The 16,604-nt window shown below is 51.1% G+C and overlaps 1 protein-coding gene across 2 annotated transcripts in view; it reads left to right on the forward strand.

Moving 5' to 3' along the window:
* Trappc10 (trafficking protein particle complex 10) overlaps positions 1 to 16,604 on the forward strand; it is a 48,797-nt gene that overhangs the window by 7,284 nt on the left and 24,909 nt on the right. For both annotated transcript variants that reach the window (XM_010636456.1, XM_010636454.2), the window contains 4 exons: positions 5,959 to 6,155; positions 7,373 to 7,568; positions 10,973 to 11,084; positions 12,155 to 12,402. In XM_010636456.1, the coding sequence (XP_010634758.1) occupies positions 5,959 to 6,155; positions 7,373 to 7,568; positions 10,973 to 11,084; positions 12,155 to 12,402 (753 nt within the window). The remainder of the gene's footprint in view (positions 1 to 5,958; positions 6,156 to 7,372; positions 7,569 to 10,972; positions 11,085 to 12,154; positions 12,403 to 16,604) is intronic.

Raw genomic sequence — 16,604 nt, forward strand, 5'->3', positions numbered from 1 at the left:
GGTATTGGTGTTGAACTTGACGCATAAGAGGACCTTTTCACTTTCTGTCTCTGAAGCAGTTTCTGTTTCCTGATAGATGTGTGGCCTTTCAGGTCTGCTACAATTCTGTGAAACCAGCTGGCCAGGCACTTTCTTGTAGGATAATTCTGCAACAGCTTTCTGAAAATTGGTTGGTTACAGCCACTTGTTAATTTTAATACCCTGTATTTTTAGGAGAAATTATGCATTTCAGTTAAACTCTAAAATTTATTTTCATTGAAATGTGGTCTTTTTTGACTTTGAGAATGTGACCTAAATTTCCCTGTGATTATTCCTTATTTTGTGTATCTGTTCTTTCTTTTTTTTTTTTCCTTCACTAAACTAGTGGTAGCTTATTGATTTTTTTCAAAGAGGTGGGATTTTTCATTAGTCTGACTTACTGTTAGCTTGTTTTCTACTTCATTATTTTGTTTTCATTTTTTAAATTACTTTATTTTTGTTGTCCATGGCTTGCTTTGCACTTTCTGTGTTTAGTTTTTGTTTTTTAAGTTTTAACAGGCCTTTTAAAGTCATGAATTTTCCTCTGTTACTTTGAATATGTCCCAGGGTTTTATCATTATTTTTCACAAATTCTCTATTTGCTGTTTGTATTTCTCCTTCTACCCAGTTGGTTTCCAGAAAGTTTTGTTTTTTTTTAACATTTTCAATAAAAATTTCAAATTTTCTTGCGTTGTGGTCAGAAAGCTTGGTTACGGCACTTCTGCTCTTTGTATCTTGTGTTTTCTGTGACCTAATAAGTGACTGGCCTCGTCTTTGCCTCGTATGTTTGAGAATGATTTACTCCGTGTTTAGGCTGTGGTGTGAGCGCAGGTATTCGCAGGGTCTTTCTGGCTGCGTTACCGTGCAGGTTAGCTCTTGCCCACTGGCCTGTGTGCAGAGTCTTTTGTTGGTGGTGGTTCTGTTTCTCCAGCTTCTCCATAGCGGTGTAGCTGCAGCCACCTGGCATACAGACTTTCTTAACTAGCCAAATTTGAATGAACCGACATCTGTCATTTACAAATGTGGTTTTTAGATGTTATGACTTGTCTGATGAAGATAGTGACTAGTTTGTCTTTTATGTATTCTTGTAATGATTGTATTACCTGTGATATCTGATCTGGTAGTGTCAAGTTGCTTTTCTCTGGGGAGGAGCTGTGAGGTTGAGGGTGTAGAAGGTCTAACTTTCCTGTCCAAGTGGCAGTGCGTTAGCTCAGCACCGTTTCATAGCCTTCAGACTGGTTCCCCCCCTTATCAGAAATGTTATCTTTATTTAAAATCAGCATCCTGCATCTGCAGTACAGGATCTGCATGCAGTGTGCTCAGTTCTCTTGATCATTGTCTATTTCTGGCCCAAATCAGACTTTCAGTTATTACATTTGTATTATATGTGTGGATATCTGTTCCTCCAGAGCAAACCTCTGGATAGTCCCTGTCTTCTCCGAGGTCGTGTGAATTGTGTTTCCTGACCCTGGCTGGGACCCATATGTCTGGTCCCCCTGCTCTTCTCTGCGTGGTGACTTTCTCTGTTGAAGGCCAGGTCTGTGTTCCCTCCACCTGCACCTGGGGGCGCCTCTGGCTCGCAGTGACTTTCAAGCTCGGTCAGAACAGGCAGTACCATGCCTTCTGCTGGGTCCTCTTAGACTCTGCTTGCACCCCAAGCAGCCGGACACCCCAAGGGCAGCCTACCCAGCTCCTGCCAGAGTCTGCCTCAAATGTTCTCCCTCCAGCCTGCAAGTATGGTGCTGCCACCGTGGGTGCAGAGACCGCCTGTCTGCTGTGCCCTGGCTGTAGGTCCCCAAGCTAAGGGAGTACGAGAAGCCACTGCAGCGTAGGAGTCTGGCTGTGTACCAGCAGATAGCGGAGCGGCCGTGAAGGAGGTGAAAAGGTGCTTAGATTTGGTTCATTGCAGAGGAATTTTAGCAGTTGTGACTCTTAACTCTTGGAATGGTGTGATCTCCATTTTTGATGCCTTTTTTATGGCCTTTAGAAATCTTGCCTTTTTGGTTCTTTGGTTTAGTTTTTTTTTTTTACATAGATATACTAGGTTAAGTTCTTTGGTTTAGTTTTTATGACCATTATGAATGAGATTTTCCTTTTGACCTTAAAATGACATTCTAGTAGGGAGCCTTGCAAAAAGTCTTGATTTCTGCTTACATAAAGGTGTCTGCAGTAAGCTGATGGTGTTGAGGACCGAGCAGTGCTCTGTTCCACAGCCGGGGCCTCAGGGTGGAAAGTCTGCTTCTCCGGTGTGGGTGTGGGCTCTGCCGGGGCCTCCTGTCGCCCTGCTCCGAGGACCCCACTGTGCATTGGTTGCTGCAGCTGCTTCAGGCCTAGCTGAAGAGCGGGAGTGGCGCTGCTGTCTCCCCTGCCTGCTCTTTGCTCTCCCGCCTGCGCCGGAATTGGTGTGGGTTTAGGGGTTTGTATCGCAGGTCCGTCGGTGGCCAGTTCTCTCAGCTTTTGCCTTCATTTATGAAGAATATTTTCACAAGTAGGGCATTTTAGTTTGACAGTTTTTTCTCCCCAGAACTTTAAAGATGTTGCTCTCCTGGCTTTGGTTTTCATTGTTTTGCCTGAAAAAAATGTTGTCTTTGTTACTTTGTATGGAAATGTCTTTTCTTCTTTGGGTTTAAGATTTTCTTTCCTTTATCATTGGTTTTTAACAGTTTGATTTTGATTTGGAATACATTTCTTAATTTTTCTTGTGCTTGGGGCTTCGGAGCTTGTTGGAGTAAAATTCAGATCAAATTTGGAAAGTTTTTTTTTTCATCATTTCTTCAGCTAGGTTTTCCTGTGTCCTTCTTTCAGGTCCAGAGGCGGAGACTGATGGGGTGGACTGACTGCAGTCCCGCAGCTCTCTCTTGTCTCAGGTTTCCTCTCTGTTACATTTGGATGACTCCTGGTGCTTGTTTTAATGTTGACTGGTCTTTTGTTTTGCATTGTCTAGATGGCTCTTGCTTTACCTAGTCTGTTTTTCATTTTAGGTGTTGTAGTTTTAATCCCTAGGAGTGCCACATGAGTCCTTTGCTTCCTCTGTTTCACTGCAGTCCTCTGCCTCTAGCTTGTACGATATGCTTGCTACCTTGCAGTGACTGTTTAAACCCAGGGCCTTCGCACTGAGCTACCTCCCCAGTGCTTTTTGTTTTTTATTTTGAGACAGTCTCATCAAGTTTTCCAGTCTGGGCTCGAACTTATGATCCTCCTGCCTCAGCCTTTCTGAGTGCTAGGGCTGGGATTGCATGCCTGGCTTGATTTTTCTACTTGTTATGAATTGTATGTTATTTCCTTGCTTGCTTGCCATTTTTTATTAGATGGCAGGACTGTGAATTTTATCTTCAGTGCTGTATTCCTCAGTTTTTCTGAGCTTGCTCACGTTGAAGTCAGTAAGTTTGGTTCTTCTGGTTGTAGCTTTTTTTGTTGTTGCCATATTGGGAATTGAACCCAGGGCCTTAGCTATATCCCAGCCCCTTTTATTTTAAAACAAGATCTTGCTGAATTGCTCGGGCTGAACTTGACAGCCTCCCATAATGCTGGGATAGTTGCAGCTTTTTTGACATGGTAGATCAGGAGCAGGGATGAGTGCAGGAGTAACCACTCCACTGCACAGCAGGACTGTCCTGCGTTCTCTCTAAGCCCTGGTCCCATCCTGTATGTGTGCCTTGTGCTGTATCTCATGGCTTTCTGCCACCCGGTATGGTTCTCACGTGTGCTTGCTTCTGAGTCCCTGGGAACATGGGGCCACTGCAGTCCCTAGTCCGCACGGGAGCCCTGTCCCTCTGCTCTGGGTCTCGACATGGGGCCTGCTGTCTTTCACCTCTCCTCCCCTAACTGTGCCAAGGCCCCGGACATTCATGACCCTGGCTGAGGCACTTGGAGACCCTGCTTGTCCCATCTTGCTGGGCAGCTGCCCCACTGCCTAGGTCCAGGGCACTGAAAATGCTTAGTTCATGGTTTTGTTTCTGGGTCTTCCTTAGTTGTGCCAGGTGGTGGTTGCATCTAGGCTTTGTACTCCCCGTGGCTGGAAGCGCTTCCTGGTTGGCCCTGTGTAAGCTTGGGTTCCTAGTTCTCACTGCAGTGTTCTTATTTTGATACTCAGGTTGTCCTAGCTTGGCTTCTGTGACCTTTTGAAACGTCCTTCCTGTCCTGAAAGGCCATCCTGTCCTCTCCATGTCTCAACCCTCAGGTCCGCTGTTGGGGGAGAGAGTAGTGGGGGAGAGCTGGGGGCACAATTGGAAAGTGTGCATGTGTGCACATTTGCACTGATGCTCATTTCCATATGTCGCTGTCTGCATGCACACACGTGTGCACACATGGTCCATCTGCCGCCCAGCCCTGCACGTCACCTCCAGTGTTCTCCTGTCTGCATTGGCACAGCCCTTGGGAGTCAGTTTTCTCCAGCCTCTGCGGCCTGCCCCCCCATGGTGGGCCCTGTCCTGCCCTTGGCTGCCCTGCTCTGGAACAGCACAGTCCCCCATCCTGCCTCTGACAGGGACACCCTCTTTGTCCTGCTGAGTCTCTGGCCCCCAGGACATCCCCGCATTCCTTCATCACATCACCTGAGGTCCCATAGCTTATTCTGTGTGCCCCCCCCGTTGCCCCCTGGAGCTGGCACCTCCTTGGTGTGGCTGAACTCTGAACCTGGAGGCCTGCTGTGTGCCTGCCCCTTGCTCCGCTGCACATGGGGCCCTGCTCCTTAGTTCCTGTCCTGGTTGTTGCCCTCTCTGCTTACATTCTGTTACTGAGTGCCATTCACCTTGCTGGCTCAGCTGAGTCTTCTGAAGGGTCCCGTGTTGCTCCGGTGACGTCTCTGCGTCTGCTTCCTGTGGGCTGGTATTCCTGAGAGCTGTTTGGGAGTCTGTTCTCCCTCTGGCCTCTGCAGATCCCTGCACACTGGCCGTGCCTGGCCGTGGGTGTCTTCATCCTGCCCCCACCCTGCGTGGCTGTGAGGATGTGGAGGGCCTGCAGCCAGACTCACCTCCCGGGCCCCTGGTTTTGCTTCAGGTGCTTGTGCTTTGGGGGCTCTTGAGACCCCATGGCACACTAGCTTTGTGAAACCTAAACGGAACCCTAAACCTACCTTCCTAGAGAAGCTGTGCCGCCAATGGATAGCTTCCTGTGCGAATTAGAACCCTGAGTTTGGCAAGATGGTGTTCCTCTCCAGGTGCAACTAAGAGCTTTTGGGGCCTGTTTCTAGTTTAACCAGGATATATAGTTTTAAAAATTGGGTTAAAAAAATGTATGCACTGCCTTTTGGAACTTTGAAGTGATTTAAGTCAAAAGAGGGACTGGGTAGTGTAAGGTTTCACCCACTTGGGGGATGGTCACATCGGCACACGCGGCGTGAGCGTTGTTCAGGGACTGGAAATCTAGTGTGTGGGGTGGACACCAAGGGGGAACCAGGGAAGAGGGAAAGATGCTCGCGTTTAAGTGAGTGAAGTATCTTGGCTTTAGGTTTTCTAAATATAATTGGCGTTAGAGTCTGCAGAGTGGATTTATAGTGCATAGGGATAATTAGTTACAGGGCTGAAAATGTAGCTCAGCAGTGCAGTGCTTGCCCAGTAGGCAAAAGGCCCTGGGTTTGATTCCCAGCACCAAAAAAGAAAAGAGGAGAACAGTAAAGTTACAGTTAATAGCACCTGCTCCCAGTCCTCACCGGAGACCTGAGTGGCCCCTTGCTCTAGTGCACAGTGGCACTTTCTCCAGCAGGCCAGCGCTGGGGACTGAATGAGGGCTCTGGCTGGAGTGGCGGTGTGAGCTGCAGTGTGGAAGTAGCTGAGGCTGCCACACGGACGGTGCTGCCTTGGAGACCTTCCCAGCGCCCAGAGCCCCCGTGCTGCTCTGGGGTGAGCTGCCTGCTGTGGCCACCGACTGACATCGCACACATTGTGTGGTGTGATCTGCAGAGCGCTGAGGAATCACTCACAGTGACTTCTTTATTTTTAGGACACAGAGGTGTACAAGGCTACAGTAAAAGATGACCTCACCAAGTGGCAGAATGTTTTGAAAGCGCACAGCTCTGTGGACTGGTTAATAGTGGTAGTTGAAAATGATGCCAAGAAGAAAAACAAAACCAACATCCTTCCCCGAACTTCCATAGTGGACAAAATAAGAAATGACTTCTGTAATAAGCAGAGCGACAGGTAAGTGCACATTTCTTTTACCTCCTTTGGTTGCTGTGGGGCTGATGGCAGGTCTCTGACTTCTGGACCTGTGGAGAGGCTGGGCCCTGTCCCCCAAGGGTGTGGCTGGCTGGAGAGGACCTGGGCCAGTGACCCGGGGAGACCACATGGTGGCCTGCCTCTGAAGCCTGACCCTGAGGTGCCCTGCAGTGCTGGCACGGAATGGGTTCCCTAGATTTGCTGTGTGCTGGGGCTGCTGTAGGTAGGAGTGCCTGTGTGCCGACCCAGGGGCTGGCTTTCCTCCTGTCCTGCTTTCTCCCTCTTTGCTGACCCCAGCCAGCCGCACTGCTGAGGTCAAGCACCAGCTCGGAGAGTGTGTGTCCCTTCTATCCTCAGGCGCCCTGCCTGCCAGGGAAGAACCTGTATCTGAGTAGAGTGACTGTGTGGCTGGTTTTCAGTTTTCTTCTCGGGTCTGATGACTGTCACAGTGGACTGTGGACTGTGTCACTTTTTTTTTTTTTTTTTTTTTTTTTTTTTTTTTTTTTTTTTTTTTTTTTTTTTTTAGACAAGGTCTCACTGTGTAGTTTAAGCTGGCCTTGAACTCGGGAACCTTCTGCCTCAGCCTCCTGAGTGCCAGAATTACAGGCTGTGTCGCTTTTTGCCTGTGGAGATATGATTGCTTGGATGTAGGCAGCTCTCCTAGAGGGTGTGCTGGGGTGAACATAGAACTCATTTTCTTATCTCTTGGTAGTGCAGGTAAAATATCACTAGGGACAGGTGTGGAAGCTCATAGTATCAAGATTTCAAACTAGTTCAGATTTATTCCTTTTCCTTCTCCATTACTATTTGCAAGGCTGAAGAAAGGCACCATTTCCATCTAGTAGACAAATACAGCTCCAATCACTGGGAGCTTTCTTGTAATGTGATGACTTGGTGCCTTTATACTGTGTGGTGAAGCCTGTCTGAGAGGCTTTGGACCGCACATTTGGTAGCTGCCTGGCAAAACAGCAGATCTATTGGGAGGGAGATGGGGTCCTCCAGGGCCCTCTGGGCAGCGGCATGGTCCCAGAGTGAGCAGGTGTGTGTGCCCAATGATGTGGGAAGGCAAAAGGCGGGGGCAGCCCGGCTGCAGCAAGAGTTGAAGCCACATCCAAGCTTGGACCAGTCCTGCAGAGCCAGGTTGAGCTCTGCCTTTCATCTGGCTGGGTAGCTTCAGACAGGTCTTTCTGTCTTTGCAGGTGTGTCGTGCTGTCCGACCCTTTGAAGGACTCTTCCCGAACTCAGGAATCCTGGAATGCCTTCCTGACCAAACTCAGGACGTTGCTTCTTATGTCTTTTACCAAAAACCTAGGCAAGTTTGAGGACGACATGCGTACCTTGAGGGAGAAGAGGACGGAGCCAGGCTGGAGCTTCTGTGACTACTTCATGGTCCAGGTACTTGGCTGGCTGCACCTCTGTGCTTTCTGAGAAGGCAGCTCTCTCGGGGCATTCTCACGGCCCAGTTTCGAGGACAGTGTGCAGTAGCCAGGGCAGGCCTTTCCTCCTGCAGCTGATGAAGCCCCAGAGGGCAGTGGATACCTCTGGGTGCTGTCTGCCGTGAGTTCGGCTGAGAGGGCTGAGCCCAGGACGCAGGTGTTTGTTCACAGCCTGGGGCCGTGGGCTGAACAGTGGCTTCCGAGGACACATGCTCCATGGTTTTGTGCCATGACCTGGGTTCCAGTAGATTATGTTAAGCTAATTCTTCACTGTAATTTACCAAAATGTTAAGGCTTTTAAAAAATGTAACTTTAGGGGGCAAGGGAGTTAGCTCGGTGGCACTGCGCCGGCCTCGCAAGCACAAGGTCCTGAGTTCAATCCCAGGAATTGAGAGGAAAAAAATATAGTTTTAATGAGCTTTTTACCTTCCAAGATGAAAGTCTTAAATGAACAGAGGAATGGGAGATGGTCATCTGGGGGCATGGACTCCTCTGAATACTGAGAGAGATAGGAGTGATGCTCTCAGGGTCCCTTGTCCTTATTTTTTATCTCTTGATGAAGAAGGCACAATTTTATACCCAGGTAGCAGCTGTGTATTAATTTCTGAAGAAATAATGCACTTTGAATAAACAAAAGAACCATTCTGATTAGAAATTTTGATTTCTTCTGAGGCTCTCTCAGGAATACTTGGATTATTTGGTACACGCAGGAGTATTGGAACGTGTTAATAATTTGCTGTGATTGTTGTGTGGTAAACCTTTCTGATTGTCCCATCTCTTCGCTTTTCAAACCGTCAGGCTTGGTCTACTGGAATTACAGACAGAAAGGCAGGGCTAAGGGAATCCAGGGTACAGGGCTGGGAGAGGTATCAGTGTGCACGTGGAGGGATGGGTTCAGAATGGACAGGAGTGTGGGCGTGTGCACAGGGTTGGTCCTCCACAGGTCTGGAAGGGAGGGTGTGCTTAGTTCTGGGCTTCGGTTCCTAAACTCCATCCTCTGCTAACAGGGATCGGAGCTCCTTGGAAGGACGGTTGGTGACAGGGCCAGGGAAGATCATGTGGGGCGGGGAATGAGGGGGGTCACAGAGACTGGCATCTGAGGACATAAGCCCCACCCTGGGGAGTCTGCTGAGGGATGGGGCCAGATGCATAAGGACAGAGGGGTTGTTGCTCAGGGACTAAAGCTGCCACCCCTGCTTCTGTGTGATGGGAACAAGCAGTTGTTTTCAAAAGGCCAGTGGAGAAGTTCATCTCCCATGGAGCTTTGCAGATGCAGGGAAGAAACACAAAGTTCCCTCAGGTAAGGGCACATGAAGAGCAAGGAGGCAGGGTACTGACAGGTGCCAGAGTCGTGGGCACAAGTCTGGGGTGGCACCCTGTGGTCCCCCAGCTCTGCCCCTGGGATGGCTGTGAACGTTGTGGGAGACCTGGCTTGTCAAGGCCCATAGAGAGACAGGTCTGAAAATCACGCAGGAAAGCACCAAGGGAGCCTACACGAAGGCCGCTAGAAAACCAGCACCAGCACCCCAAAGCTGCCGTGGTCCTGGAGGAAGGGAAAGTCAAGGAAACCGTCACAGATGGCAGGAGGTTGGGACAGCAACTGGATCCGTGTGAGTCGTGGGGAAGAAAGCAGCAGTTGGTGGAAACTCACCAAGTTCCAGTAAGGACTGTTTAAGGAGCAGTGGTGCGCTGTGTTCATTTCTGCTTCTGATCATAGTACACAGTTACGTGAGATGTGAACGTTCTAGGAAGCTGAGCAGGGGCTAGATGGAAATCCTGGAATATTTTTGGACCCCATTCTCTTAAGTCTAAATTAATTCAGAATGAAAAGGGAAGGGAAGCACTGTGACCAGCATTATGCCATGGATGGGCCCTGAGGACATTGTGTGTGGTGACAGGACAGACTCCGTGGTTCCTGTGGACCAGGTTCCCACATGACCCAGTAGAAGAGGAGCCGGGGCTGGGAAGGACTGGGGCACTCATCTCCTGGAGACCGGGCTTTGGTGTGGAAAGGAGAAAGGTTTCCCAGCAATGGATGTACTTAACACTCCTGAACGGGACATTTCAAAACTTGACAGTGGTCAACTTTGTTACATGTATTTCATCACAGTTGAAAAACTGAACCTATTGGAATGCTTGTTCTCACAAGAAAATGAAAGGCGAGGTCAGGATGCCCCACTGTGTTAGGGACAGCTGGGCAGTGGCAGCGGGAAGGAGTGGGCTGGGAGTCCTGGCCAGTTCTTCCCCGCTCCTCTGGGCATACTTGGTGGTCAACATCTGCCACTCACAGCCCACTGACCTCTGCACACAGGCAGGACTTTGTGCCCGGGACTCCTGTCCAGGTAAGGCGGTGGCCCTGAGAGCCCTGCTGTAGCTGGCAGTGTGGGTGTCGGGTATGGATCCCTGCCAGTGAGCACCACCCAGGCCTTCAGAGTCTTGCGCTGTCGGCTCTCACATGAGATAGGAGCACATTCCGTGTGGAGGCTGCATGCACGTGTGCTATGCAGGCTTTAGTGCATTAGGAAAAAGTCACCCATGACTACCTCGTTCAGCAGACATTGAGCATCTGTGTGTGCTGGGAGTCGTGGGCTGCAGGTGATGCCTGTAACCTCTAGGTCCTCCTGAGTGGACAATGACAGGCTGCAGGCATGGCTGGTGCGGCGTGCCGGGTGAGGTGTCGGAGAGCCGCGCTGACTCAGGTGCCGAGTGAGGCGTGCCTGGTGGGACGGCAGTGGCCTGGGGAAAGAGGAAAGAGGTGTTGCAGGCCAGGGGGAGGGCGGTGGGGGAAGGAGTGGAGGAGCCTCGGTGGTGGCTGAGTGAGTGCAGTCGGAGGGGATGCAGGGCGGATAGGAGGCAGCCTGGAGGTCTGGAGGACCTGGCTTCCTAGAGAGTACTTGGGGTTCAGCTGTGAGGGGGCTGAGCAGTTGCAACAGAGCTGGGGGAGACTGAGTAGAGCAGGGCAGGAGCCTGGAGCCAGCGTGGCTGCGTTCTCACGTGTCTGCTGGGCATCCTGGCAAGGTCGGGCCGAGTTCTGTATTCCCTGGTCCGGCACAGCTGTGTCAGGGCTGTGCCTGGTAGGGTCCCAAAGGGAATGGCGAGTGTGAGGCCCAGGCCCAGGGTGAGCCTGAGGTCTTGAGCGGAGACAAGCAAGCAGACAGAGAAACAGTGGCAGTGCGCGTGGGCTGGCGGGGCAGGTCCAGGGTGCGACATGGCCACTGTGCGGGGCTGCAGCAGCTGTCAGCGTCAGCTGGGTCTCCTGCTTCTTTCCGGGCCTATCTCCACTGCCTCACGCCAGAGCCGCACTCTCGAACCCCATGGCCTTGCTGGCTCTGGGGAGCTGAGCTGTGTTCTCTGGGTGAACAGGAGGAGCTCGCCTTCGTCTTCGAGATGCTGCAGCAGTTCGAGGACGCCCTGGTGCAGTACGACGAGCTGGATGCCCTGTTCTCTCAGTACGTCGTCAACTTTGGGGCTGGGGGTAAGTACTGCGCTGTCCCTTGGGGGTGGGTGGGCTGTAGAGGAGGATGTGAGCCAGGGTGTGGATTCAGTGGGGGCAGCCCCATGGGGTGGCTCACACCTGCGATCCCAGCCACTCTGGAGGCTGAGGCAGGAGGGTCACAGGGCAGCCGAAGTGGCCTGTGCACATGGCACGGGGCATAGGGTGCGAGTGCCCAGAAGTGGGGCCTGGCCCACATGTACCTGAGCAGGTGAGGCGCGTGGGACACTGTACAGCCAGGACACTGTACAGTCTGCGATGTCCACATACTGGCCTTGGAACTTCCCACAGCAGCAGGAGCCAGCTGGCTGTGGCACCTTTCTTTTGAACTGGGAGAGACAGCTGTAACAGTTAGTTCCATAAAGACTGAATGATTCGTTAGTGTAGACTCTTTAAGTCATGTACATTCTTTTGTGGTCCTGGGAGCACTAACTGCACCCCAGTGGTCCAGGCTCACTTTCTTTTATTTTGAGAGAGTCTCACGAAGTTGCCCGGTCTGGCCTCGAACTCACAATCTTCCTGCGTCAGCCTCCCGAGTGCTGGGATTAGACGTGTGCTGTTTGTGCTTGGCTCAGGTCATATTTGGGTCTCCAAGCTGTGTGCTCAAATGAGCACCCTTGCTGCGGTTTTGATAAGCAGATGTCCCCTCTCGCTCCTGTCCTCTGGAGCTGCCCTCGGGCTGTGGTCTGGTGGAGTTGGGAAACGAGGAGGGATGGTATGGAAGCTCATGTGGGCAGGTGCTTACCACCCCCGCTGTGGGCTGGAGCTGCCTCAGCCCCTGATGTGGATCCTGCAGTGTCCCTAGCCCTGCAGCTCACCTGGGCCTGGGTCCTGCACAGCTGTGTCTCCCCTCGGTGCCTCCTTGGCATGGTGGGGCAGTGTGCGCTGCCCCTGGGTCCGTGTCAACTCCTGCCCTGTGTGGTGTCATTGCAGGAGCTGCCCCTGTGCCGGGCGTGCTGTCGGGCCGGCCACGGGCAGAGGAGGGGCCTGGGGCCTGAGCAGGAGTCGCAGCAGACGGTCTGTGCCAGCACCCTTCCTGTGTGTTTATTTAGATGGTGCCAACTGGCTGACTTTCTTCTGCCAGCCGGTGAAGAGCTGGAACGGCCTGGTGCTCCGCAAGCCCATAGACATGGAAAAGCGGGAGCTGATGCAGAGGCGGGAGGCCACGCTGCTGGACCTACGCAGCTACCTGTTCTCACGCCAGTGCACCCTGCTCCTGTTTCTGCAGCGGCCCTGGGAGGTGGCACAGCGCGCCCTGGAGCTGCTGCACAGCTGCGTGCAGGAGCTCCGGCTCCTGGAGGTGAGTCGGCCCCAGCCGCAGCCCAACTGGGCAGGGAGAGGCTGCTCCCGAGTGTGCTGTGTGCTCCGCGACTTCTCCCATCGAGTGACTGTTCGGAGCCAGACAGGCTCAGGGCCCTGGTAGACCGGTTTTGTTGTGGGGCTTTAAAGGTGACCCTGGCTTACCGAGGGAGGCCCTTTCCTGCTGTAGGCTGGCAGCGAAGGACACTGCCAAGTTGTTGTGGACGAGGGTACTGTTTCAGGGCAGCTTCTCCGATAGCTGACGTGTGCATGGGCACAGGCAGCAGTGTGGACGGCACTGGCAGGTGTAGACACAAATGTGGAAGAAGCCAGTGAGCGAGAGTGAGGTGCTGAGTCGTTTATCTGTAGTGAACTTGTTGCCTTTAAACATTGTTTGCCTGACCAGTTGTGGTGGTACATGCCAGTAATCCCAGCTGCTTGGGAGGCTGAGGCGAGAGGCCAGCCTTGGAAGCTTAAGGAAACTATTTAATAACAATTTTAAAAATCTACTGAACTCATTTACTGTCCATAGAATCATGAACGTCTTAGTGAGGAAAGGGTTTCAGTGGCTTCTTTCCCCAGAAAGCCTCACATGGGTGCACACAAGATGTTCCGTATAGTTCAGAGGACGTACGCCCGTCCACCCTGCTGTCCAGGTAGACCTCCTGAGTGGGCTGGACGGCTCCCAAACCCTGGGCTCAGGAGCAGGCTGTCCAGGCCCTGGCCTGGTCCACACCAAAGCCCCTTATAAAAGCCTGTAGAGCAATTGGTTCTTTAGTTAAAACATTGGTAGGGTAGTAATTTATAGTATAGCAACCTATTTTTATGTACCCTGGAGTACTAAATAGCTGGCTTGATAGTTTGAAATATTTTTTGACGTGTTCCTGGTGGCTGAATCACCAGTGGTACATGCATGACTGTCCCATCAGTTGGCTTTACCGGGTGGTACAGATGGATCTATAACTCTCATTGGTCTTTTTTCTAGTAAAATTAATAAAGCCTCCCGATGGGAGAGTCATGATGTTCTGTCTGTGGTTCGGCTGCCAGGCAGCAAGATATACAAATTGCAGTCCCATCACAAACATGTTAAAAGATGTAAAGTGTATGTGTTTTTTTAAATCTAAGTGAAGTGAGATTATTTTAGTTTCTCTCTAAAGGAGCAATTCTTATTTTGAGTCTAGCATAGCTGAGGCACAAAATCGGGAATTTAAGAATTTTTATCAAATTAATTTTCTTGCCTTAGAAATCTGTAATTGGGCAGATGAGGAAGACAGTTTTTCACCTGGAAACAAGATTCCTTCAGGCAGAGAGCCCGCTCTAGCTGCTGATCCTTGGGATGGGGCTTCAAGGCTGCCATACATAATAGGGCTTCAAGGTCAGGAGCCTGGAGCTTTCACTGAGCTAGAGACTTTGTCCTGAGAAAATACGGGGTGTGCTGGGATGTGCCTGAGAGTCCAGGTGTTTGCTCCAGGCTAAGCCAGGGCCTTACTCCAAAGCGCTGGGGCCCAGCTACACAGTTTTGTGCACCAAGTGCTAGGTCTTGGGGTTTGCAGGCTGTGCATGTGTGTGTGGGGTGTGGGGTGGGTATTCCTGCTGATTCACTGCCCACAGCAGCGCCCTCCTCCCACAGCCTGCCAAGCTCCTCCTTGCATTCTGTGATGTCTCCGGCATTCTCAAGCAGAAAGCCATCCCTGCTTGTGAACAAAGAAAGAAGTGGAAGTCACACGCTTCCCCCAGAGTGTCTGGGCTTACTTCGATCACATGGTGTCCGCTGCTGCCCTGGGCCTGTTTCTGCTTTGCGTTTGCGGCTTCTTATCCCTTCTGTCACTGTTGTCTTGACCTTTCCTTGAGCAGAGGCTGTCCCCTGCTTGAGTCATGGTGAGGTACTGTTCTGCACTTTCCAGCTGAACAAAGTTGCTTGCCAGGATCCAGGGGAGATCACACTGTCCGTGGTCCACTTCTGCAGTCTCTTTCCTTCCCACAGCTCATGGCCTGTTCCCTGTGCCCAGGGCCACACGCAGTGGGTCACTTGTGCTGGGGCCTCTGCGGTCCCTTTGGTCCTCTTTGCCCTGTGTGTGATCAGCATTAAATGAGAGCTTTGACAGAGGAGCTTCTTCTCTGCACAGACTACTCAGTCCTGTCTGATTGTTGGGCTCTTATGTGAGCCTCAGGCTCAGGAGGACAGTTGAGCACACGCGTAGGCAAGGAGGTGAGCTCTGGACCACATCATTGGCATTCAGACCCTGCTCTGTTGTTTGTACCCAGGGACTGTGAGCTGCTTACTCTGCCCTTTCAGCTCTGTCTTCCTTATCCTCAAGGGAGGCCAGTGTCAGCTGTCCTTTGGGTGGTGAGGACCCAGCGAGATTATACATGTGAGGGGCAGCTTGGCACAAGGCCTAGTGGCTAGCTCTGCGCTGTCCGTGTCAGTACCTCCAGCACAGTTCCCTCAGGGTCCCTTTTTAGTCTGTGGCCTTCTAAAGTAGAGTTAGGCAGCAGTTGAGTCCTCCTGTCTTGAACCTTCGACACGGAAGCCTTGCTGTCACCGCTGTGCATCCTTATCCGTGCATCTCATGAGGAAGTTTAGTCCAGTGGTGTTGCCAGTGAAAGACCTTCCCCTTTGGAAGTTTCATCGAGCACTATCAGTTTGCTTCCAGGAGGCCGCTTCATGTTTGGCCACACTGGCAGACCTGCTTTCCTGTGCAAGAGAGGAGAATGGTGCGTGTATGTGCAAAGTGCTACCAGAGGGGTGCATGAGAATAAGCTGAGGAAGACATTTCAGAGAAGCATCCCTGCCCCCGTGGAGACTGCACTTCATTGAGGGAGTAGGTGAGGAGAGCTGCCGAAGTAAATTTAGCCAGAGATCACAGTGGGTGTACGTTTAGGCAGGGCTGATGGATTCCCAGGGCAGGTTGGGCAGGCCAAGGTGTGAGGCACTGGCAGGCAGAGTGTGATGGTTGCCTTTTGTCCTGCAGCTGGTGGGGAGCCCTTGAGAGGCTGAGGCTGACCTGTTGCAAGAGGCCCATTGGGCCGAGATAGAAAGAAGAGAAGCATTAGATAGTGTTGAGAAGGGCTTTGGAACTGTGGTGTGAAGGGGAGAGGGAGCCTGTGAAGGAAAGCTGGGTATGTAACAACTGCTCTATCCATTTTTTTGGCTTCAGTGCTGCCTAGAGGATTAATAACATATACTTCTTCTGTGTGTGTTATGGAGGTGTGACCTTGGGCATTATATCTGGTCCTTGGCATCTCTCTGGGGCTGTCCCCCAGCTCTGCTGCCCAGCCACCATGAGGAGAGCAGCATTCCTCTGCCCCTCTGCCATGATGCTCCTGCCTTGAACTGTGGACTGAATTTCCTGAAATCATGATCCAAATAAACTGTTTTCTCCTTTAAGTTGTGGATATCAGGTATTTGGTCCCAGCAACAGGAAAGCTGACTAATACAGAGAATTAATTCTGAAGGATCGGGGTTGTGACTCTGTGACTATACCCGATCAAGTGGTTCAGAAGCCTTTGGGCTGGTTTGTTGGAGTTTGGGAAAGTTTGGAGATGCTGGTTAGAGAAGCTCTAGAATACCATAAGCAGTGATGGGTGATTCTGTTGGAGCTCAGAAGACCAGAATACTAATAGGAGCATGGACAGTAAAGGCCAGGCTCATAAGGTTTCGGCTTAGACAGAGGACTTTGTTGGGAATTGGACTAGAGTACAATGGTACCTTGGTTCACAAACACTGTTGTTTGCAAACAATTTGGTTCACAAGTATTTGGCAGAATTTTTTGTTTGCAAACTGCATTATGTGACAAACGTAACCATGGTCATCTTTCTCACATAAACACAAACATGGCCACCTTTTCCAAAATTGTAGAACAAATTAAGTTTGAACCAAGGTACCACTGTATATATTTTATACATTTTGCCCATGCCCTACCACTTTGTGGGAAGCTGAGTTTAATGGACTGATTGACCTGTTTGTGGAAATTTCAAAGCACTGCAGTGTTTAGACTGTGGCTGAGTTGGCTTAGTTACTGCTGGCTACTTTCAGCCAGATTCGTATTAAAAATTAAGATTAAGCCAGGCGTGGTGGTGCACACCTGTAATTCCAGCATTCGGGAGGCTGAGGCAGGAGGATCGCTGTGAGTTTGAGACCAGCCTGGGCTACATAGTGAGTTCCAGGTCAGTCTCAACTACATAGTGAGACCCAGTCTCAAA

Source organism: Fukomys damarensis, unplaced genomic scaffold (genome assembly GCF_012274545.1).
Source record: "Fukomys damarensis isolate Sample0158 unplaced genomic scaffold, DMR_v1.0_HiC HiC_scaffold_24, whole genome shotgun sequence".
In the NCBI taxonomy this organism is placed as follows: Eukaryota; Metazoa; Chordata; class Mammalia; order Rodentia; family Bathyergidae; genus Fukomys; species Fukomys damarensis.